At 36.8% G+C, this 23,699-nt stretch overlaps 2 protein-coding genes across 2 annotated transcripts; one reads left to right on the plus strand and one right to left on the minus strand.

Moving 5' to 3' along the window:
* Positions 1 to 7,477, plus strand: LOC137385492 (uncharacterized). Its single transcript, XM_068071965.1, has 7 exons — positions 1 to 289; positions 3,580 to 3,664; positions 3,824 to 4,457; positions 4,688 to 4,823; positions 5,281 to 5,372; positions 6,650 to 6,690; positions 7,327 to 7,477. Exons 1-7 carry the CDS (start codon positions 1 to 3, stop codon positions 7,475 to 7,477), a joined length of 1,428 nt encoding a protein of 475 aa, XP_067928066.1.
* Positions 7,438 to 23,579, minus strand: LOC137398671 (adenine phosphoribosyltransferase-like). Its single transcript, XM_068084858.1, has 5 exons — positions 23,362 to 23,579; positions 10,495 to 10,588; positions 9,956 to 10,187; positions 9,659 to 9,737; positions 7,438 to 7,667 (listed from the first exon to the last, which is right to left on the minus strand). The coding sequence occupies exons 2-5, from the start codon at positions 10,578 to 10,580 to the stop codon at positions 7,531 to 7,533; spliced, it is 534 nt and encodes a 177-aa protein (XP_067940959.1). The 5' UTR covers positions 10,581 to 10,588; positions 23,362 to 23,579; the 3' UTR covers positions 7,438 to 7,530.
* Positions 23,580 to 23,699: the final 120 nt, after the last annotated feature.

Here is a 23,699-nt window from a genome sequence, read left to right on the forward strand (position 1 = left end):
ATGGGCCGAGGGCTTAAGCCTGGGGTGCTATCACTAGCCGTTCAAGGACCTCGGCCAGCTGGTCCATCTCTTGATCTGAGCTCCTCGAGCCTCAACCATCCATGTTTTACTGAGGTAAGACTCGCCAAACTCCGAGCAGCACTGCTCAAGCAGCACGGCCTACCGAGCTCAGGAAAATCTCTCTCTCACTGGAAAAAGCTCACCAAGCTTCAGGGCGGCATTGCTCGTGCAACACAGCCTACCGAGCTCAAGGAAATCTTTTTCTACCTCTCTACAATAAATACATATAGTATTTAATGTATTTAATAAATACATATAGGCATACATGAATGACAGACAATGAGCCAAGTACAAACATGCAGAGAGCATGTACGCAGCACGACTGCCAAAATGATAGTGTTTTCCTTCTTTCATATGTTTCTTCTTTTATTAAGCTCTGTCCACTGTTCTATTTATTTATGCTCGATCTTTTATTTGTTGTACTCGGTCGCTCAAGTGTTAATCGGTGACCAAGCCTTTTCCGATGGCAGGAAGGCTCAGTCCATTGACCTTGGTGACCAAGAAGCAGGTCTCCACGGCTCTGGTCATGGCACTGTGCTGCAACATATTGTGAAAGTTTATGAGAGTATTAAAAACCATAAGGTGTAACCCATTCAATTTTTGCAAAAAATTATGCTGCCAACAACCAGCAAACCATTAGGCTGCTGATTTCAGGCATGCAGTCTGCTATACCCGCATATTCTCAAGTAGCTGTCTCTGGGTAGGCTGCATCCAGCGTGCTTGTTGGCCAGCCTCGCGAAGTTTGAGTGATCACACTTTCAGGCACATTTAAAAGAACAAAAAAATAATATAACCCCACTCCCTATTTTGAAGCAAAAATATTTTTCAGGTCTCCATCAATCAAATTAATAAATTACATAGTTTGAAGGCCTTCACCAATAGAAGTATCCAACAAACATAATTTTTGAAGTGTTAAAATTTCCATCCCTTCAGTCAACTCGGCCTCCTATCTCTGATTGTTGTACTAGAGTCTGATTGTCATCTATCCGGTTCTCCCATTTTTCACTGTCTATGTTGCCCTGAATGGCAGTTTGTTACCATAGGGAACACAATGTAATAGCCTGGTTGAACATTTCTTGAAAAAAAGCCATTTAGTTCCTCATAAAAATGTTTCAAACTGACTTTAACTCTAAAGAACCTTATAGGGACTTGTAGGGAGGCTAATCATCTGTACTCTTGGCCATGGAGAGAGCTCTGTTTTTATTTACTTTTACTTTTGTAAAAACACCAGCTATAATAGAGAGATGTGTGGTTTTCATGATAGTGACTGTTTTAGTTTGAACTACATGACCTGTATGATTAATATTAGGCTGGTATAATAGCACTTTTTAGACCCAAGTGTGCCTTCTTACTAGATTCCTGTTTAAAGTGCCACACATGCCATAACTACAAGTTTACATGTCCTACTATGCATTTCCTATGCTTTACGTTTTACTGGCTATGACCTTTGTTTATCCAAGAATATATCCATGCTGACGGCAAAGTAGCTAGTGGCATAGTCCTAGACTCCACTCAAACTGTTCTTTTTAAACATATATAGTCTTACAGCGCCTCACTCCTACAACCAGTTGGTTTTATTTTTTACTAATCAGCTGCGGAACCTGTGTTATTACGAAGGAGTTGGCAAACTTTGCAATTAGTTTACTGTCAGCTGTAGCCAAAGCCTGCCAACTTAGGCTCTCTTACACATCTCGTTTTAGCTATTTAGTTTCAGGCTTTTGTGGTAGTTCACGACTCTCCTTCTCATGGGTAATATATGGCAGTTTGAGAGCAGAAGCTTGCTAAGGTATCAGCTACCTACACTAGCAGGACAACTGCTATTTCAATGGTAGTTAAGCATTGAATTTCGCAGTAGGCATACGTCAACCCTTCATAAAATGCAAGAATTCGAGTTGCATTTTATTTAAGAAAATGTCGTTACACTGTAGGTATAGCTATATGTATTAGGTACTAATGATTCTGCTTGTCCTTGAAAACAATCAACCCCTACAGTAGAAATACACAGTGTAAGCAAGCCTATTGTTAAATTTTAATTGTAGCAACAAGTCTTAATTCTCAAGCGTAATATTAAAGATTCATGATTTGTTCCATTATGTATTGTAGCACGTAACTTAGCTTCTTTTTAGTTACCATCTGCTGTTTATTGATTCAAATAGCGCACAATTCATTCAGTAATAAATAAGTGGTTCAGTCAAATAATGATAAAGTTTAAGGCTGACATTCAGATTTCCGATTCTTATGCCATCCATTTTACTGAACGACAAACGCATTTGCTTAATTTTAGGCCATCCTTATATACACAGCTGTACCGTGAAAGAGCAGATCAACTGAATAATGAGCTGGAATACCCCTTGGGACTTTTTGGCAAACAACGATTCTGGCAGTGCGTAATGTATTATTTGTAATTTTTTCTCAGTTTATATATTTTTAAAAAATAATTTGGTCACATAATGCTACAGCATATACAAGTAAAAAGTTGTATACGTTTTTGTGTAGCTGTCATGGCTCCTGCATTTATCAGCATAAAACATACTATATAAACTCTTAGCGTGCTTTCTTTCAGAAAGGGCTTAATTTTGTTCTGCTTTTGCAGTCAAACCTCGGTTTAGAGACCATAATTTGTTTTATAAGGCTGTTCACAAAGCAATTCGTTCAAAATCCAACACTATTTTTTGCATTATAATTAGTGTAAATTCTTTTAATCCATGATAATTCCAAAACATTTTCAAATATTTTTTTACTGCTTTAAACCATAACCTGTGTGCACATGCGATAAGAGAGCAAGCACTAATTATGTAAAATACAGTGATTTTCTCATAAAAGATATATTAATAGACTATACTATGTTTATGATGTATTGTACTGCTGTACCTGTAATAACTCGTATCTCAGCCTCGTATACTACTGTGTACTATATACCATAATAAAAAAGGGTTGAAATAAACTGTGTGTTTTGTTTTAATAAAAGATATTCTATCTAAGATTATTAAAAAAACAGAACTTTAGGTTTGTTTTATTTTACCAATTTTAACATAAACATTAAAGTAGCAAAGCCTTGCCTATACGCTAAGTTTACGATCTAAAAACATTTTAATGAAAGGCTATAGTAACGTAGACACACAAAACTTCTATGAAATGTTTATCAATTGTAACATAACAAAATTCTTTTTTGGGTTTGGTTGAAGGCCAAATTTTTAGTAGCTGTCTGAGGCGCACAAATCTCGAATTTTTTGGTTAAAATCCCATTTAATCGAAATCAGAAACATTCAAAAGCCGAGATGTGGCTGTATATGGCTATTGCCAAGGTTAATTCCTTTGCACAAACTTGATAATCTGGTTTAGTTTTTAGATTGGAATGAGCATAACAATGTTACAAATAATTCATCACTAGCAACAGCTTTATCTGTATGCACTAGTCAAAATCGGCAGAACACAACCAGCTTTTGTAACTCTTTTCATGATAGTTCTTTTCATGTTTGATGCTCATTAAGGTCTTAATTTTTATTAACACTTTTTAAGCTCAACACTTTGTGAAGCCTCCTGAAGGTCCAGGTTACAGCCAATGGTGTAGGACTCAACAGCTTGAGGAAGATGGCAATGACAGGTGACCTGCATCTAAATATATTATTTATGGGTGCTGAACCCTGATCGCTGTAAACTTCCAAATGGTCTTTTTGAAGTTTTTTAATTTTGTATGTATTCGTGATACTTTAAAATAATTCATAGTCTTCTTCAAAAACTTTTTGCTTCCAATGTTTTGCAGAAGCTTACCAAATCATTCTTATCGCACCTGGAGACAGGAAAATGGTATGGCACTAACACAAGCAGATTCCCATAGGCACCAGCCATACAGTGAATTTCAGGAGCAGCCAGCCAACAGGGGTAACTCTGTTGGCTATGGTAACCAAACATCTGGAAATTTTAATTTTAATGCCCAAACTAAACGCCCAGCTGTTGCCCAAACTGTTACCCAGCTGCAACAGTCTACTAACAATCTAAATGGTTCTCATTTTCAGTCATTCCAGGCTCAACCTATGATACCCGATTGGAGTTCAAACGATAGATCTAATGGAATGGTAGCTACTATCAGCAACGCATGTTATCCTCGGGCTCAGTTGGAATCACAAAACTTTCGAGCACGTGCCATTCTGCCAAATGTAATTCAATCCAAAGGGACAAATCCTTACCAACCTGTCAACATAGCTGTTGGTCAGCTTGACAGTTGGTCCCATGATTCTACCATTCAGGATGAGAGCTGCTATCACCAACCTTACCAAAAACAAGTTTCACAGCAGCAGCCTCTCAATGTAGGCTTAAATGCTATAGGCAACTACTACAACCCAAATTGTAACAAAAAACAAGGAAGCAGAACAACTGACTTTCGGGATGTATCTACAGTATGTGCAATTGTTTTTATCATTGCCTTCCTCTCATCACGGACCTCTATTTATAGCTCTGATTGAGTAAAAATGGTTATACTGTCACTGTATTATTGTGCTTTTTGAATGATGAAGCTGGAAATGCTAGAATCATTTTACAAAGCTTGCATACGTCGCTACCGTATCTTTTGCAAGTGTTAGCTTGTTATAATTGTAAAAAACACCATCATTCCTTTTGTTTGTCACAGGGAAGTCTGTATGGCAAGTCGCAGCTGGTAAAGCGACTAAAAGGCTCAACGAGGATGGTATCTTGCAGCACTGAGGCTGTGCATATGTGGAGAAACACCCTGGGTGATAATGCCTCTGTTGTCTTCGAACTTTTTGGTACCCATGTTGTTATCAGTAACTCAATTAGTAAAAACTATCATAGAATATGGTTAATTCTAAGAATATTTATCTCATGCGAAGAGGTATTTAACCATTCCAAAAAGTGCTGTGTAATGTCCATTTGTTGTATTGATTCATTATCTTTAGAAAATAATGCAATACATATAGTTTTGGTTATATGTGGCACTTTCAGATGCTATTGTGAAAGATGAATGTTAGAGTAGACATAGGCGTTATGTATGTAGTTTGTAAGCTCTGCCTATGCCATCATTATAATTAATGAAAAGTAGTAAGCATACATTCTTTATCACATTTTTAGCCAATTTTATTCAAATTAGCATGGGCTAGATAACCTTGTTAGTAATTTAATCTAGGCTTTTAATAGATATATTTTTGTTTGCTCATTGCGCAATGCTCTGCCATCTCAAACTCGTCGAATGAATTGTTATTGCAGGAAAAGCTATGTGCGTTCAGTATGACGGCTTGAAATTAAGCTTTGAGTTGAAAGGAAAATCTTTGCACATTGGATGTGTCTACTTTTGTATGGTGAGGATTTGTTCTGTAATATATAAAATGAATTACATACATGCCTGTGATGTGAGGTACCATAGTTGTCTACATAAAGAAAAGAGCCAGGTATGATTCGCTCTATGTGAATTTTTGTGCGAATCTTCAGGATGTTTAGCTTAACTTAGCACAGCTACAAGTTACACGGCATTTGAAATTTATCAATGTTGTGTGAAGCGACAAATAGAAATCTTCAAAAAATTCATCTGTTCTATAGTTATTGGATTGATGACTAAAGCATTTGTTTTAAAAAATATTGCAGGCATGCTAGTCTCATAATTATGATGCTGTGAATTCCAGTGTATGAGTTGAAAATTTGACGTCAAATTTTAAGCTTAAATTCCCTCTTCGACTTATACAGCGGTCACGTTTCTCATGGCACGAATTCTAGCAAAATTCAACTTAAAAAACCATCGCAAATCAAAATTACATGATATGACATATAGGGCCTTGTTTATAGAATAGTAAAATACTAGTAATCCTACTCAACATGAGACGGATCAAACATAATGTCCCATTCCTAACCATTCAAATTGTGACTGCTATGATTCTCTTCTCAAATAACATGTTCTATCGAATTTAATGCTTTTATTCGTAGTATTTACTTACAAGCCCACACTTCGGGAATTCATTTGACGCATCCACTATCGTCCATTCATCCTTTTTCTTGTACATAAATCACGATTCCTGACAGAAATTTTTCTCGCGACGTAGCTTTGCTGTTAAAAACGTACATACTATCAAAGATGGCAGTTTCATTCTATTGGCAAGGCGAGCCAATACTATGTTTTTCATGCCTTGTGGTCTTCACTAAGAATGTTGTCCCTAATTCTTTTGTTAATTGTTATATGTATTGTCGTCGACACAAAAAACATGGCCGCTTTTGCATGCCATTTCCTCAGCAACGCATCGCCCGCCCTCTGATGCCATCTGAACAATTAGCGATCAAACAATTTGACTAGAGAAGAGGTTCGACTTATACAGCAGGTACATTTCAAAACCAGGATTTTAAAAACAAACTTTAGACTTCAACTTATACTCCGGGTTGACTTGCGTGCTCAAATTTACGGTAGTTAAGATGTCCAAATTAATACCAACGAAAATTTGTTCTCTGGTATTGAAGTAATTAATTTATTGGTAACTTATATGAGCTAGTTATCTGTTTACTATAATTATGTTTGTATCATATGTATTCACAGATGCATGCAATATTGAATGTTTTATGTTGCCATAGTCATGCAAGCTGCATTTTGTAGGATCGAGGACCTTTAGGCTTAACCGATGGAATGACTATTAGGTATGCTAATATATTATATTTAGGCAGGGTTTGTTTAAAAATTAAAAATATAGTCTATCAAAATGCATTATAACACAATATGGCAACAATGGCTATCTCGAAATGCAGTGGAAGCGACGTCTTGCTTGTGCTATAAGCAGTCAACTCCTTGAAGCTCACTCGACTTACATGCCAATAGATTTGAGTTCATTGCATATATATTTTTGTCAATTTCACCAAGCTAAACAATGTCAATATCTTCAACACAAGTCTACATAATCTGTATTGCTGCTCTAAATTTGGAATAGGATTAATTTTTACTGCTCTAAATTCAATATTCGATTCCAAAAGAAACTTTTGTTAAGGTTTTTATAAGGGCTTTCTGAGTTTCAACTGTGTTTATATCCCACTGCTGCCGTTTATTTGTATCATTTGGAATGGTTTTTAAACTGAAAATGTGTTTCGATGACATAATCTCAATTGACATGAAAATTTAAATACGCTGCAATCACTAAGTGAACCTCGAGCAGCTATTTGAACTATAGATTCAAATAATGAGTTCTATATGTATTTTTTAATCAGTTTAGCCTAAACCATTCTTTGCAAGGCATTTTGGTTTGGGCAATCTTTATACATATTAATGGGGCAATGTTGCAGGGTAGTTGGCAGAATGGAGCCTCATTGGGATAAATTTCAGTGTGTGTCTGTAAGACTAGCAACTGATGATGAGAAATCCTCTGCCTCAAAGCTAATTCAGACATGTAACAATTCATTACACAGATTTAATGTCTTTGGTAATGAGCCATAATATATATATATATATGTGTGTGTGCATACAAATAATACATAAAACTGACTGTTCTAGCACTGCACCAATGAATGCACTTTTCCTGTAATCTTTGAACGGCCATTAAGGTCGTTTAGTTCAATGATTACTAGACACTCAACAATATTTCCTTTCATTTTTTCAACCAGTTCACATGCTGCTGACATAGTACCTACAATAAAAAATGTGTAATTATCACATTAAATTAATTAACATGTTTTTTATACTTTTGTCTAACGGTAATGTCATATGCTGTATTGTAATAATACGCGCTATCTTACATACTCATTCATTTAAATTATGACATATTTACAGCTTTAAGCTAGTAGGTTATGACTATCAGTATAATTTAATCTTGCAATTTTATGATTATGCTAAAATAATCTGTTCTATTGTGATTTTTAAATTTGTTCTTTTGTGCTTCAATATAACAATCATAAAAATTTATTAAGTCCATCTATTCACTGCTGTAATAAAACATGCACCTGTACAAATTATTTCAATTAATAAAAGTTTCTTCCCAAGTTTCTTTCAATTCCGGCACAAAGATTTTATCAACAATCTACATGTACATTTTTTCAAGCAACAGTCTACTTCACTTTAAATTTTTTCAAGTTTTCAATATTTTCGGTCACTGCGGTTAAGCAAAATAAATTGTCCTTTATTATTATTCTGCGCGTCTACGCACCCAAAATCTATTGCCAATTGCACACAATACTTACAGCTTTTACATATTAAGAATATACCCTATGACACTTATATTTCGCTAGTATTTAGTTTCGTGAGTAACGTACAGAGTAAAATTTCGCTGCAACTTAATTTCGCAGCTCTGATGAGTGCAAAAATATAGTGATGTGAAAATAAATGCAGTGGAACAAACATCATTAGATTCCTCAGGTCCAGTTCACTGGTACAAAATATTTTTCAATTTGGGACTACCGTACTTTTTGGACTATAAACCGCACCTCTATATAAGCCGCATCTGTTTTATTTTCCAAAAACGATAATAAAACAATATATAAGCCGCACCTTTGTATAGGCCGCAGAACTCAAGACTGCTTTTTAACGCGGCAGCAAGTTCGCTGTTTAAAATGGAACAGTGCAGAACGGCACAATTTCATATTATCCAACGCTTTTTAACTTAGTTCCTAACGGGACAGTACCGTGAGGCATTGTTTCGTATTTTCTTTCACCGCTCGAAGCACACTAATTGGAGAATCCCGTTAGTGCGCCCTAGCGGTGAAAGAAAAAGCCACAGATTAGCTGCACCCTTATATAAGCCGCATGACTCAAATCATCAGAAAAAGTAGCGGCTAATAGTCCGAAAAGTGCGGTAATTTGTATTTGTGAACCGCAGGTAGAAATGTGTAAGCAAGATCAATAATGCAATTTGATCGCTTGCTGCCATTTGTTTCCTGGACTATCAATGATGTCAAGGTCTCTGCTGCCGTGACTGATGTGGTACCAATATTAGATCTCAAGTATTTATAGCACGGGTGGCCATGGCTCCGGGTTGTTATTGTTTTTGGTTGGTAATAAAATTCATCACCACAATAATTATAATTCAATTTTATGACTTTCCCAACCAGACTGTCATCCTCATCAGTTACAAATTCAATGACTAAACTAATATCATCATCTTCTTCATTTGTCTAGGCTTTTCCAAAAAAAACTTGTTATCTTAATTTGTTTTGCCATGCTGTTCAGTCGGTGTATTAGCTTTGAGTTTAGCAGAAATTGCCCAATGAGCCAACCACGCACGAAAATTGCCTGCATTTCTAATATGACGATTTTATTGTGAATATCAATGAACAAAGCCATTTAATTTGGCGTTTTCGCTCGTTCTTTATGATAGTTTAGTTTCGCTCATGAAATTTTTGCGAAAGGATGACCGCGCGAAAATGTGAAAGTTAGATGCCGCGAATACATAAGTGTCCTAGGGTATATAGCTTATGTAGATTATGAGATTATGTAGCTTTCTAATACATTACACAATTACATGTATAAACAAAGATCTCATTTCCATACATCAATATAAGGTTACATCAAGTTCTAATGGAGACATCCTAACTTACAATTGGACATCAAATTATAGTTAAGCTATCGAGCTATCATTCTTCATTCTCAGCAACTTCGATAGATTACCATACACCGATCTCTTACCTCCAGTGGCCAATAGATCATCAACAATAACTACCCTTTGGCCTTCCTTGATGGATTGAAGTTGTGCTTCAAAGATGTCCTGTAGAGTTTAATGATACAATGTATAAAACATTTTAATCTAGTGACTAAGTAATTTTATATGTCAGTAAATTTTTAGATGGGACTTAATCTTCAAGAAAAAGCACTGACAAAGAAGCGGAAATATGCTAATTTCACAACTTTGTATAGGTAGCCGATTAGCTAATAGACTAAAACAACTAGCATGGAAGTAATGAACAAAAGCAGTGCAAATCTTACCGATCCATATTCCAACTTATACTCCACAGCCATAGTTGGCCCCGGCAACTTTCCCTTCTTTCTAATTGGTACAAATGGGATGTTTAGCTGGTAAGCGATGATTGGGCCAAAGAGAAAGCCACGAGCGTCCAAACCAATAACTACATCGACATTCAACTGTCGAACATTGTTGGTCATAACATCAACCAAATCAGAGAACACCGCTGGATCATGTAATAAAGGAAAAATATCCCTACAAAACAGAATATTTGTTATCAATGATATGCATCTACTAGTAAGAATGGCATATTCTATGATGTGCATATTTTGAGCTAACTGAATTTATCTAATGTACATGCAAGAAATCATGCCCGAATAAAAATTACTCTCTGGAATAGAAAAAGTGTGTATGTGCCTCACATATGACTTTAATTATACCACAGGGTAGATTATTTTGAGCGGCAACATTTCAGCAACTGTCAGAAGAATTTGAAAGTTAACTTATATATCATAAAACGTGCAATAATATTGTGTGATAGACTTTATATCAAATAGCTTACTTGAACAATATCCCAGGTTTTGGAAAGTCTGGGAATGATTTGATAGTCTTTGCAATCCTTTCTATTTTACTCTGATCATCAGCCATTGCTCAACCTAAAGCAATAATGATACCTTGAAAAATAGAAAGGTGAGCACTTTGCTTATTCAATGCTACAATTATATTACAGGAATGCAGTTATTTATAGCTTACCTGATTTGGAAAATAAATGACCCACCAAAACAATAGCAAACAGCTAACAAAACCTTGAGAAAGGCAACAAAAATATTTAATGCAATGCATCATCAACCCTGTCGATCCTTAAAGCAAGATTAGTCTACAATAAAATGCACTATCTATATAAATACTTATAATAATTTTTGCACAAGTAAATGGTCTTAAAATTAGTCATCAATACAAATTTATATTTCATATGATTACTACTCAAAATTACTTTTTACATTTTTAATACTTATATTAAAAAGTGCTAAGTATTTTTGACAGTTTAGTGGTCAACCATTTACATATAAGAGATATCTTTAATTTTGTCACAGTTTATTACACACACCCAAAAACTATCCAAGCCACCTAAATACAATTGGTGACATGGGTGAGTTCAATTCTGTACAATGCATCAATAAGTAAATGTTAAAAACTACAGAAACTGTCTACTTGTAAACTTGAGTAAACTTTAATCTAGTGTTATGTATATTAGTGAGTTAGAATTGGAACAGTTCCAAACCAATCATCAGATATTGTACAGTTCTAACGACCTAGTTTACATAACCACTCTCTAAGGACTTCTTGTGATAAAATTTGATTTTGGGGGCATCTGTTAAAGTGCTGTCGAGTTCTGGAAGTTATTAGTGAAGATGAATAAAACCTTTATGGACATTATAAAATACTGACCATAATGTATGCTGTTGCATCGTTTCTCAAAATACGACAAACAAAGTATAACATTGGTTAGTATATTCTCTGTTTATTAACCTTGTTTAAAATATTACTCATCTACATAAGCCAGCTAACTATTTGCCAGTATTCAAGCCAACATGACGTCGCAGTTACCCCTTCTACTGTTTTCCATCCTTTTCCGTTCAAAACTTTTTATACTTTGATCATTTGCGACCATTTTTTTTCATATTCGGAATCAATGCCCCGTTTCAAACGAAAACATTTCCCAACAGTTTTTTCTGCCAAAGATGGTGACAAATTTAAAAAAATGGTAGGGACATGAGTAACAAAAAACTGTATTTTCAACTGCGTTCAAAAATCGATTTTACGTAAACACGCGCTTCATCCATACAGCTTTTAAAGATTCTTATTTAATCTATAGTCTGCTAATCTACAGTTTATAGTATTGCTCTAATAGTCAATATATAAACAAATATCTAATATAAATCCTTTTTGAACTTTAAATAAAATTTACGAAAAAGACTGCAACAAGGCGTCTTTTTGACAACATTTAAATATGTGATTGTGTCAAAAAAGTCGATTAAATGACATTAAGACCAATAAAAGGCTAAAACATCAGCTACAATTGGATACCATTTTTGTCTTCATAGACTAACCCTGTCCAGAAATATAAGTGTTTGAATGAGATCATTTTTTGAAACACTCAGATTGGAGCGGGTGCTTTATTTGTGACATGTATAGTGGTACATGTGAAAAGAGTCCACGAGCGATAAATATAAGATCTCTTCTTTAGCCAATCATCAGCACGAAATTTTTATATAGGTCATAATAAATGTTATCGATCGTAAAACCTGTTGTCTGTGATCTCAAAGTTAGGAGTTTTACTCAACTACTAGTCTGTGCATCAACATCATTATTTAATTTACTGAATTAATTGGCATCGTTAATTTACTGAATTACTGCATTGACACTTGTCATTGGCGAACAACAGAATTGTAACAATGCTTCCAGTTTCAACGAAGGTGACTCAAGAGTTTTTTGAGTATCAGGTGGTTAAAGATTGGGGCAGACAGCTTATGGTTAGAGCTGACAGGTGTCAGCAGCGTTATGCTGCAGATGAAGATAAGAGAATGAAGGTAAATTCATCTTTAACTTTGAGTCTCCTTTATATACACTGTTGTGTTTACATTCAGATTATATTTCCCTGTTTGAGATTATAATGTAGCTTCCTGCACATGCGTGCGTGATACTGATGCACAGTGAGTTATTGCTACAAAATAAACAATGTTGATTGTTAAATTAGCGGTTTCTTAATTAATCTATAGCATCTAGCAATATAATGGCTTAGATTGATGAAAAAGTGTTAGATATACTAAAGGTAATACTTCAAGTATTCATGAATACATTTTTACTGATTAATAGAATTATAACTTTTGGCTATTACCGATTATCGTGTCATAACTTTTTTTTATTGTTTCACCTAGCTATTAGAATTGCTTCAATTTTTTCGGCAGTTTTAGCTAGTAAATTTGATTTACGATAAGAATTTATGTTCACTCCTCACTTGTAGAAGGTGAGGCAAATTGATTGATCAACACTCATCTTCAACTCCCAGAAACAGTGCTTCAAATCATTGGCTTGGCGTCTTTGTGCTTATATTAAACATTGATTAATTTTGAAAATTACACTTGCAATTTATCTAACTCCCAAGTTGAAAGCGTTCGGTAGCTACGCGTTAAAACGACATATCTATAAATGATATATATTTATTACATTTGTTTTATTGATTACAGGATGTTTATGTGACGTCACCAACAGAGCAGTTCCATCAGTCTAGAACCTGCCATAAATGGGAAAGAGAGACACGAATGTGTGCTGCACAAAATATGATGTTTTGATTGAGTTTACTGCAGTAGAGTAATTTGTCCTATTATATGAGCTGAAACGATGTGAGTGGCCACGACTTGGATGGATGTTTTTAATAAAAACTTTTTGTTGAGATGAAAATTTTTTGGCTTGTAAAAATTATATAATAAAATAATAATGCTGAAGGTAATGCAAAATACGATTTGCAGTACATACGGAATACATCATAGCCTCGTTGCCACCTGTGCTGAAATCTTGTTTGATAGATGAATGCATGAAGTGTAATCAGAGCTGTTACAGTGACAAGTACTTTTGCATAGCTCGACTTAATTCCAATGGACGAAATATTAAGAGCTTAAAAGATTTTATGCTCCACGCAACTAACTGAGAACAGATGAGTCTACAATTCGCAAACCAGGTGAAAGAATGGCTTTATTAGCTCTTTGCTAGAATCGGTGAGTAGATTGATTTCAAAGAAATTGACGTTGTTTTGCGTTCACTATTTCGGTCAACTCATAAAACCATTTGTTTTGTACTTAAATCAACTAATCAAATGTGACCACTAAATTTTTTTCTACAATTGATACTAATAATACATGATAATGTTGACTATACATGAATTTTTAGGGATGCAGTTGGTTTCGCCATATATTCGAACATACTCTTTTCTCAAATATGCGGCTTACTTATTTTATTTAGTATCTAGTTTTCGGTGTGGGTAGCAACTGAGAACTCCGCTGATACAAAGGCCGCAATAAAATAAGTTAACTCGACGACCTAATTACCGTAGACTGGCAGAATCGTTGTCGGTACTCAAATGTTTACACAGAATTTAGAGGAAAATAATGTGACAAATTTTTAATCTCCTATAATTGAGATATTTGAGACGTTTATAATAATGTATCCGCAACTAGATTTAAAATTATATCCTAGCAATCATTAGCAAATACAGAGAACATACATGTATATGCCAATAGAGCCACGTAGGACTAGACTTTTATCGCAATAGCCGATGTGAATACGAGGAATAGAGACAGACTGTTTTACTATATACATCATTTTTGGTGAGTCTGGGCACATCTTTTTTTTAGCGTTTGTCGAATTAATCTTTGAATATTTTGACAATGAGATTGCCTAAAACAACAAAACAACCGATAGAAAAAAACCAATATTTTTTGTTAAATTCAACTAAAATTTGATGCAATCACATCTTTAAGGGCAGATGAATTGTTGTCATATCGATTAGGAACTGCTTCTAATCGTGGCAGAACGCAATGTTTTGATCTTCATCAATGAATGATTAAAAATGACTAGATGATGGTTGTGGGGTTTTGCACATTACTATGTAGCAGCGCAGCATGTACATTTGTTATCACGGTTAATCATTCTATGCTACACATATTAATTGTATTTGTCGCATACTATCGTTTATTGTCAATCACACACTACTGCCAAGGTAATAATATGTGGTTCTGTTGTACGCTTTTTGACTGTTTGCTTACTCTTGCTTGCGTGAACATTTGGCCAGTTAACATATAACATTGATATAATAAAGTTGTTTATTTCAAAGCAGATGTGAGGCAAAAGGAGGTCAATGGATTAAAAAATAAGTGACAGTAATTTAGAACAAAAATCTACAAGCTATTTCGGCTCTAGTAAAATTATAGTAGCCGCAGTAAAACTTTTAGATATTAGCAAATGTGAGGACATCAAGTGAAAAGATTTTGCTGAATGGCTCAAAAAACTTGAACTCGTTGCAAACTTGCAAAAAGCAAGTGAGCTTAAATCCTTCCTGCCACTGTTTGCCGCTTTCAAGTAACCTTTGAATAGTTTTAAGATATCCTTCGCTATTTGTAAACAATTAAGCGATGAAGAGAAGGATGATTATGAGACAATGAAAGCAGCGTTACTGTTGGCATTTGCCATGAACTGCTAAGTAGCTTATGAGCATTTTCAAAGGGGAATCTTGCAAGACAGAAAGACTGTTGATGTCTATTTAGTTGACTTACGAAAGCTGGAAACCCTGATGGGATCGAACTCACCAGAGCCCGTGATAAATGCGCATTTATGGCAGGTCTGTTGTCGGATGGTTTCGATCAACTAAAATCAGTGACTGCAGTAAAGAAATTAGGACTAGATGAGCTGGTTTCAAGAGTATGAGATGAGTTATGCGTTCAAAACAAACACAGACCTGTCTTGTGCAGCTGGTTATAACAAACAAAAGTATGACTGTTTTGCATGTGGCTCATACGTGCTCTTAGCCCATGAGTGCCCCCGGTTAACACGTAGACCAAACCATGCGAGAGACATGAAGAAATGCTTTGATACATTGACAGCACACACATTGCAAGGAACTGCCCAAACAAGGAAGAAAAAAGAGCAGAGAGAAGCATTAGCAATGGGTGCTTCTTCAGCACAACAGTAGCAGAAGAGCAATGGGTGCTCTTCTGCTACTGTTGTGCAAAAGGGCAATGGGTTCAGAAGAGCAATGGGTGCAAAGAGCAATTAGTAGCAGAAGGTTTTCCATTCATTTGTAAAAACAATCCATGTTGTAATCTGTCATTAAGAGTACTGGTGAATTCCAGCTGTCAATGGAATGCTTTTAGCCGGACTGTTTGCATCAAAAGTGAAAAGAGGCCAAGGGGGCCAAAACAAGTAATGACTATGTAGAATGGTGAGAAGATAGAATGTTAAGGGAAAGCACCTGTGGATTTACAGGTTGATGGGGTGTTGGTGTGCGATTCTTGTTTGGTTGCACCAGGGCTGGTTAGTAGTGCTGATGTCATCCTAGGGATGGACATTGTAAGGTGGCTAGAAGGAGACTGCACTAGCAAAAACAATGGCATCTTTGGGGTGGTAAGTGTCATATATTCCTATGTAGTTAATTGCAAATAGTTTGCAATTCGGTCAATTGCTGTTTTTCTTCTAGTAGTCATTGTTGTTATTGACTCATCCTTGTCCTACCTTTGACACCTGCATGATTTGCTGCATACTTTGACTTGTCATGTTGAGCATGTATAGGTAACATGTCTTTGAACACAATACACCTTTAAAGCAATCACTAAAGATCGGCTCTTCACTTGGAAACGTAACAGTTGGTGTCAGAACTGGGATTATCATAGTTATTAAAGACAACCATGGCAGAGAATGTTAAAGGTTGACTTGCAACAAAATTCACATTACAGTTATTTGGTATCAAAAGATTCACCATGTCTTACTCTGCTGTGTTGTAGTTGTAGGTGCAAAATATGGGAAATGTGATAACAAGCTCTTAAAAGCTCAAAAATGAAAAGCCACTGTAGATTGGAATCAGTTTATTTCTTTGACGGCGTCATTACATTTGGTTATTGTTTTGGCACGTGATGTTTTCACGTGGATTGAAAGGCCAATAAATGACTCAATATAAAACTTCTCGTAGCAATAGTTTATGACAAACACTTCGGATTTTACCGAAGACCCCATATCAAATATAGATGCTTGCTACTTTACAGTTTTCTTTCGAGTTGGTCTAATCGTCTAGTCGTAATCTGATCACGTGATCCAATACTTCGCAAATAATTTCTGCAGCACTTTTTGATAATCACAGGTGACCAACAGGCTTGTCATGATTATCAGACAATGATATATACTCCTTCGAGTTAAGGTTAAAAAATTAAACGAACTTTTACGGTAAGTTATAAGATATCACTGCTAAAAGTGACAGCATTACAATGACAATAAAACAGACGCGAAAGAACAATAGACATGGTTTTATTGAATGCGTGAAGTATATTTGTGAAAATATTTCGACGAATGAGCTGGCATGAAAGTGTAAACAGAAACCATCTTGTACAACTACGTCCCATTTGAGCCGTTTTGGAAAGAGATTTTAATCTACGGCAGTTTTGTGATGGCGGCGATTAACTGTTCGTTTTTGCGTTTGTAGGAGCTTATAATCACATTTCCACATATTTTGCACTTACAACACAGCAGAGTAAGACATGGTGAATCTTTTGATATCAAATAACTGTAATGTGAATTTTGTTGCACGTCAACCTTTAAATAATCGATGGCAGAAATGCAAGTACAACAAAAGGCACAGATGGAACAGTTTACAGTGATTCTTGGACATCTTGCTACGAACCAAACGGCACAATCAACTGCAGCACCATCAACTGCAGCACCATCATCTGTAAATGTACCTAGGTTTGATGACTACTGTAGAAAAAAGGAATCTTGGGTACAGTACTTACAGCACCTTAGACAACACTTTACTGTACACAACATAACGAACAGTACTCAGCAACGTGCATGTTTGTTGTCATGGTTTGGTGCAGAAACCTACGAATTACTAACAAAGCGGTACGGGCAAAATGACACAACAACAAAAGGGTTTGATGAGCTTATCACAAAGCTCAGTGAACACTTGGCTGGTGAAGAAACATGTACCAGCAGCTAGATATGAATTTTATAACTGCAGAATGAAGCCACTCAGTCCTACTCAGATTGGGCAGCTGATCCGCAAAGCATCGCCCATAACCGTCATTGTATTTGGAAAAATACAGGATGTGGCGAAAGCTATGTCAACTAACAGATTAGAAATGTCATACTAAAAGAGACCCCTCACGCTGATATAAGATGTTAATGTCTGTTAGATGCAAATCCAAATTTTCAAAATGTGCTTATAAAAGCTTCCACTTTCATTACTACATGAGATTCTGACAGAGTGGTGAAAGGTAAGACAGTAGTGGAACCAACCATTCATGAAATGGCGCCGTCATACTAGGGTAAACACCCTAACCCTAGAGCGTAATATACACAATGACATATAATTGTTGGTAAGACTACGCCAGAAATAGGCAAGACATCTAAACTCAAATCTTGCCCACAGTGTTTCATACAGCATGACCGAAAACAGTGTCTGCATTGCAACAAGCAATGCAAATTCTGGCAAGGCCTCGAACATATTAGTTCGGCGTGCAAGAAATCATCTAAGAAAGACTAATACAAGTAACGGTTACAATTCTAATGATGTAATCGATGAAACAAGCAATGTTTTCCAAATCTCTGACACCCATGAGCGCAAAGACAAACAAATTTGGAAAAACGTCACTGTAAATAGCACACAGGCTAAGTTTTAATGGGACATACACGCTACTTGATCAATGGTAGGGTTAAAAGGGTATCAACAGCTAGGTTCTCCTTCATATCAACCCTAAAAAATGTCACTTCATGCCTATGGCAACACCGCTACCAACGTAAAAGGACAATGCTTTGTTGATGTAGATGTTGGTCAAACTCTATAAAAACTTGCGTTTACTTGTCGTTGACTCTGACCAAAGCATAAACCTTTTTGGACTCGACTGGAGTGATGAGTTTGAGTTATCTCAGCAAGGTCTTTCCTCTGTTGCACATGTTATTTCAAACACTGGCACACACTAAGCTCTCAAATCACTCATTGAGTCAATCTCAAAACAGTTTCCTGACATCTTCAAATCTGGTATAGACCGTTACAAATCACATGAAATTTCCATTCATCTGAAAGAAGGAGCTGAGCCTACCTTTTCTGAGCCACGTGTCATACCTTACTCAAAACAACAAGCGACTAAAGATGAGTTAGACCGTCTAGTCTCAGAAGGTGTTCTAAAACGTGTCAACTTCAGTGACTGGGCTGCGCCATAGTCGTTGTATCTAAACCATCTGGTAGAGTAAGAATCTGTGGCGATTTCAAACAAATCAATCAAAATACATCTGTAGAACAGCATCCTTTGCCACAGTTCGGTAACTTAATGGAAACACTTCGAAGGGGTGTGTATTTTACCAAGTTGGATCTTGCTGATGCATATCTACAAGTACAACTAAAGCTAGTTGATGCTTCCAAGAACCTGTGTGTCATCAACACTCCATTTGGTCTTTACAAATATGAGACTATGTGCTTTGGAGTTGCCTCAAGTCCAGCACAATTTCAGAAGTGTACGGATGCTTTGACTCAAGAACTTCCTGGTGTAGCTGCCTATCTCGATTATCTCATCATAACTGAAAGCACAGAGAAAGAACATTGGGATAACCTAAAGCGGGTATTAGCAAAACTGCAGGAACACGGTTTTTGTGCACGGCTTGACAAATGTCAATTTTTCCAAAACCCCGTGGAGAACTTAAGTCCTGCTATTGACAAGCAAGGTAAACAACCTTCTGTTTAATATATCGTTGCCCTTAAACAGCTACACGTGCCTCAAGATGCTCAGCAGTTTAAAACATTCTAAGGAAAAATAACCTACTATGGTTGATTTATTCCTAATATGGCAGACAAAGCAGCACCAATGTACTATTTACTTAGAGGCAACGTACCATATGTCTGGAGTGACTCATACCAGCAAGCGTTCATCCAACTAAAAAATGATGTTGTAGGTGACACTCACCTAACACATTTATGAACAAACTACAACATTAGTACTTGCAACTGATGCATCTTTTTATGGAGTGGGTGCTGTACTCAAATTGCAGGACACCAATGTTAACAATGAAACACCAATAGCCTATGCATCCAAGACTCTCACTGATTCTCAGAAAGGATACTCACAGATAAAGCGGGAAGCACCCTCCATGATATATGGTAGTACAGTTCTGTCAATTGCTCTACGAAAGGAAGTTTATTTTACTAACGGATTATGAGCCTTTAGTAAGCATCTTTTCTCCTTTGTACAAACATTCAAGAAAGCAGTAGAAAAGAACTGCGTGGAAGGAATTCAGCCAAAGGACAGTGTACATTTTGCATTTGCTACCTACAGAATGCTCCCTCATTCATGCCTTAACTAGAAAACTCCTGAAATGTTGCATGGGCGACAACCAAGATGCCTACTCTCCTGCTAAATCCAAAAAATAATGTTGCTCATGTACCTAAGAACACGACCATCTCAAATACTTAACAATTCGCCGTAGATTCTTTAATGTACGCTCACAACTAATCATCTAGCCCTAAATGGATTCCAGGTCAAGTAGTTTTTAAAGTGTGTTCTACAATCTTTATGATTTCTACTGACAAAGGACTTTGGAAAAGGCATTCAAACCAACTTCAAATTCAAATGTCAGCAACTAGCATATCTAGTGCTATACTTGCATCGGCTGACCTGGATAAAAAGCCCTCTGGTCAGCCTGACAGTAATTTGATACCTGATAGACGATACCCTCTTCGTGTTAAGAAAGCACCTGAGCTATACCAACCATAAGCTCATAACTTGTGTGCGAGGAGTGTCATATATTCTTATCTAGTTAGTCAGTTTCTTTTAGTAGTCTTTGTTGACTCATCCTTTTCCTACCTTTAACACTTGCACGATTTGCTGCATACTGTTACTTGTCACGGTGAGCTTGTATAGCTAACATGCCTTTGAACATAATACACGTTTAAAGCAATTACTAAAGATCGCTTCTTCACTTGTAAACATTACAGTAAGCACTGCACCGCAAGTGTGTTACGAATAATGAAGGTCCACAGATTAATATAAAGAATGGTGACTTTCAGGCAGATTTTGATGGACATCAAGATTAGATGTAGAGATGGGCAGTAGAGTGAATGTGGCAGGATTGTGAATCCCTATTGAGCAACAAGTGTGCGCAGTATGCAGTGCCAAAAGAACGCAAAAATGAATATGAACTGAGCTGGATCAATGGGCGGCTGATGGATGGTGTGAGTCATTTGATAGGCATATCCATAAAGATATTGATGGTTTTATCCCATTGAGGGCTGTCAGCCAGCCAAATAAGGTCATGAAAGTTCGCCTTATGATAGACTATGATAGACACGAACTGAACAGTCATGTTCAAAGTAAGCCCAAGCAAGGTATAACAGTGCGTCAGGAGAAAGCTGTGAATGCAGAAGGTAAGGTACAGTTGCCTCGGTGTAAGATTTGAGGAAGCCAAACTTTCAAGTAAGTCGATGTCAGCAAAGATCTCCAGTGCTTTCAAACTGAATTATGAAGGCCAGCTGTATGCGATGCCGAGAATAGGGTTGGGATTAAATGATGCTTCAAAGATTGTCAAAAATTATCAGTACTGTCACATGATGCTGAGGTCAAAAGGGAACTGATAACCATGATGTAGAAGAACCACTGGATGATGCATGGGTAAATGAAAGTGTGGTAAGAGTTAATTAGCATCTTCGTAAATATGGTTTAGTGACTAGGGTCGACAGAGAGCGATCCAAGCAATGGGAAGTTTATGTGGGGCCAAGATGGAGATTTCTGTACTACTAGAAAATATGGCCAAAAGGGAACTGTTCTCAGTGTGTGATAAGGTAGCTGGACACTACGCTGTGACTGGCTGGCTGAGGACTACCTGTAATTTTGTTAAGACTGCAAATGCTGCCTGGGATGAGAAAATATCAGACTATGCACAGCATATTATCAATGAGGTGGTGCAGAAAGTGGCCAATGAGGATTTAGTGAGGGTGTGTGGGAAGTTGAGAATGGCAAAACTGGCAAAGTGTAGTCTGATGCCAGTAGTTTGTCAATTTATTGTTGTCTGCAGTTGAAAGGCCATCTAGTTGAAGACTTACATCAATGTAGCAAAGCTCGAAGCAACCACCAAGGGAGTGAGCCTTGCACTGAAGTGGAAAGTGATGGAGGTACAGTTATCAACAAATTCAGCAAGTGTTTGTGGTTAGCTCCGCTCAATTTTGGAGGACACGAAGACACCAAAGGTCAGTAGGCTAAATGGAATGGTCATCATAAAGAGATTAGAAATTGGTAGTCGGTTGATTGAAGTACTATAGACTAGTACTGTCGATTAAGCTGGTTCCATCACAGCAAAATAAATCCGATGCTCTCACGAAAAACTGGAGATGATGACAAGGTTGCTGTACTATGAACCAGAGAGGAACAAAAAGCTCTTACTGAACTACAAGACAAGCATCACTTAGCAGTAGAGTGAGCAATGCACATTATAGACAGGATGCAGTTACAAGTAGACCAGGAGGTTGTTTTAAAAATGGTCAAGTCTTGCTAGGTGTGCAGGCAGGTAGACTTCACACCAGTTTCTTAGAAGTATGGGCAATTAGATGTAGATCTAAGTTGGCAGAGAATAACAGCAGATGTAGTTGTTATCAATGGTAAACCATATATGACTGTAAACTAAGTAGGCCTGAAATCTGGTTGGCGGTGAGTAATGAGAGTGCAAACCAGGCAATCAAACGCCTGCACAGAATATTCTTTAAAAGAGCTCCACACCAAGAGCTGCTGTGTGATTATAGACAATGTTTTAGGCGCTGTAAATCCAGAACTGAGCTGTTTCTCTGTTATTATATTGTGCATGCAAACATTCCCACAATGGTATTGCGGAAAGAAACCATAAAACAAAAATGCAGATTGTAGCAAGGACAGGGAAGTTTCCTGAAGACATGGTGTTCTGGTATAACAACACTCCAAACTCCGCCAACATCATCCCAGCTGCAGCCACCTTTGTATGCCAGCTGAAGTTGAAAAGGAGAACCTGCCACAATAAAACAAAACAAAAAACTTACCCCTACTGGGCCGTGGATGGGTTTGAGTAAAGCCTGACAGGGCAAAATGTGGCACAAAATGGAGGCAAGAAGCAGTCATGAAGCTTGTGTCACATAAGGTGCTTGAGAAAGATGGAGTCACTAGGCACAAGGCTGATTTGGGACTAGCCGGTGTGTACACCAAAGTGTTGCAGACTGATCGTGATGCTGCTGATGGTAGAGTCAATATATCTATAGACAACATGGTCAGTCAATATGAGCTACATGAAAAGTTTGATCTACAGGGTGATGGATATGATAGTAATGATTCTAGTGGAGGTGATGACCGGGTGAAAATGGAGGCAGAAGCACATCCAAACAGAGCCAGAAGGCCACCTACACGACTGGCAGACCTTCATGTTGGTCGATTTATGTCAGTTGCATTAATATCGATTTTGATATCAACAGCAATGTAATGGTTTTGCACATTACTAGGTATCAGCATAGCATGTACATTTATTATCATAATTAATCATTCTATCCAACATGCATATTGTTTCTATTTATCACAGACTTATCGCTTATTGTAAATCATGCACTGCTGTCAAACCAATCATCCGTGATTTTTACTTGGTTCTGTTTTGCCTGTTCGCTTACTTTTGCTTGAATGTGTGAACTCTTGGCCATTTAGCATATATAGCATTAATATAATAAAGATGGTTAACAATTAGAGATACGAGGCAAAAGTAGGTCGTTGGATTGGGAGATGAGTGTCAGTAATATTGAACACAAATCTACATCGGTCATTCTACATATTTAACAATAGATCAAAGTTTAATAACAGTTTATTTGCAATCGAATTTCCGCAAAATCGACCTTTCGACCTTTTTCGCCAATCTAGAAACAAGGACTTGACCGTAAAATAGACTAAATGTTGCGCTACGATTCGTGGGGTTAGATTAGTGCTCGAGTAAAGAAAGCGGTTATGTCAAGGA

The sequence above is a fragment of the Watersipora subatra genome, chromosome 1, assembly GCF_963576615.1.
Source record: "Watersipora subatra chromosome 1, tzWatSuba1.1, whole genome shotgun sequence".
NCBI lineage: Eukaryota > Metazoa > Bryozoa > Gymnolaemata > Cheilostomatida > Watersiporidae > Watersipora > Watersipora subatra.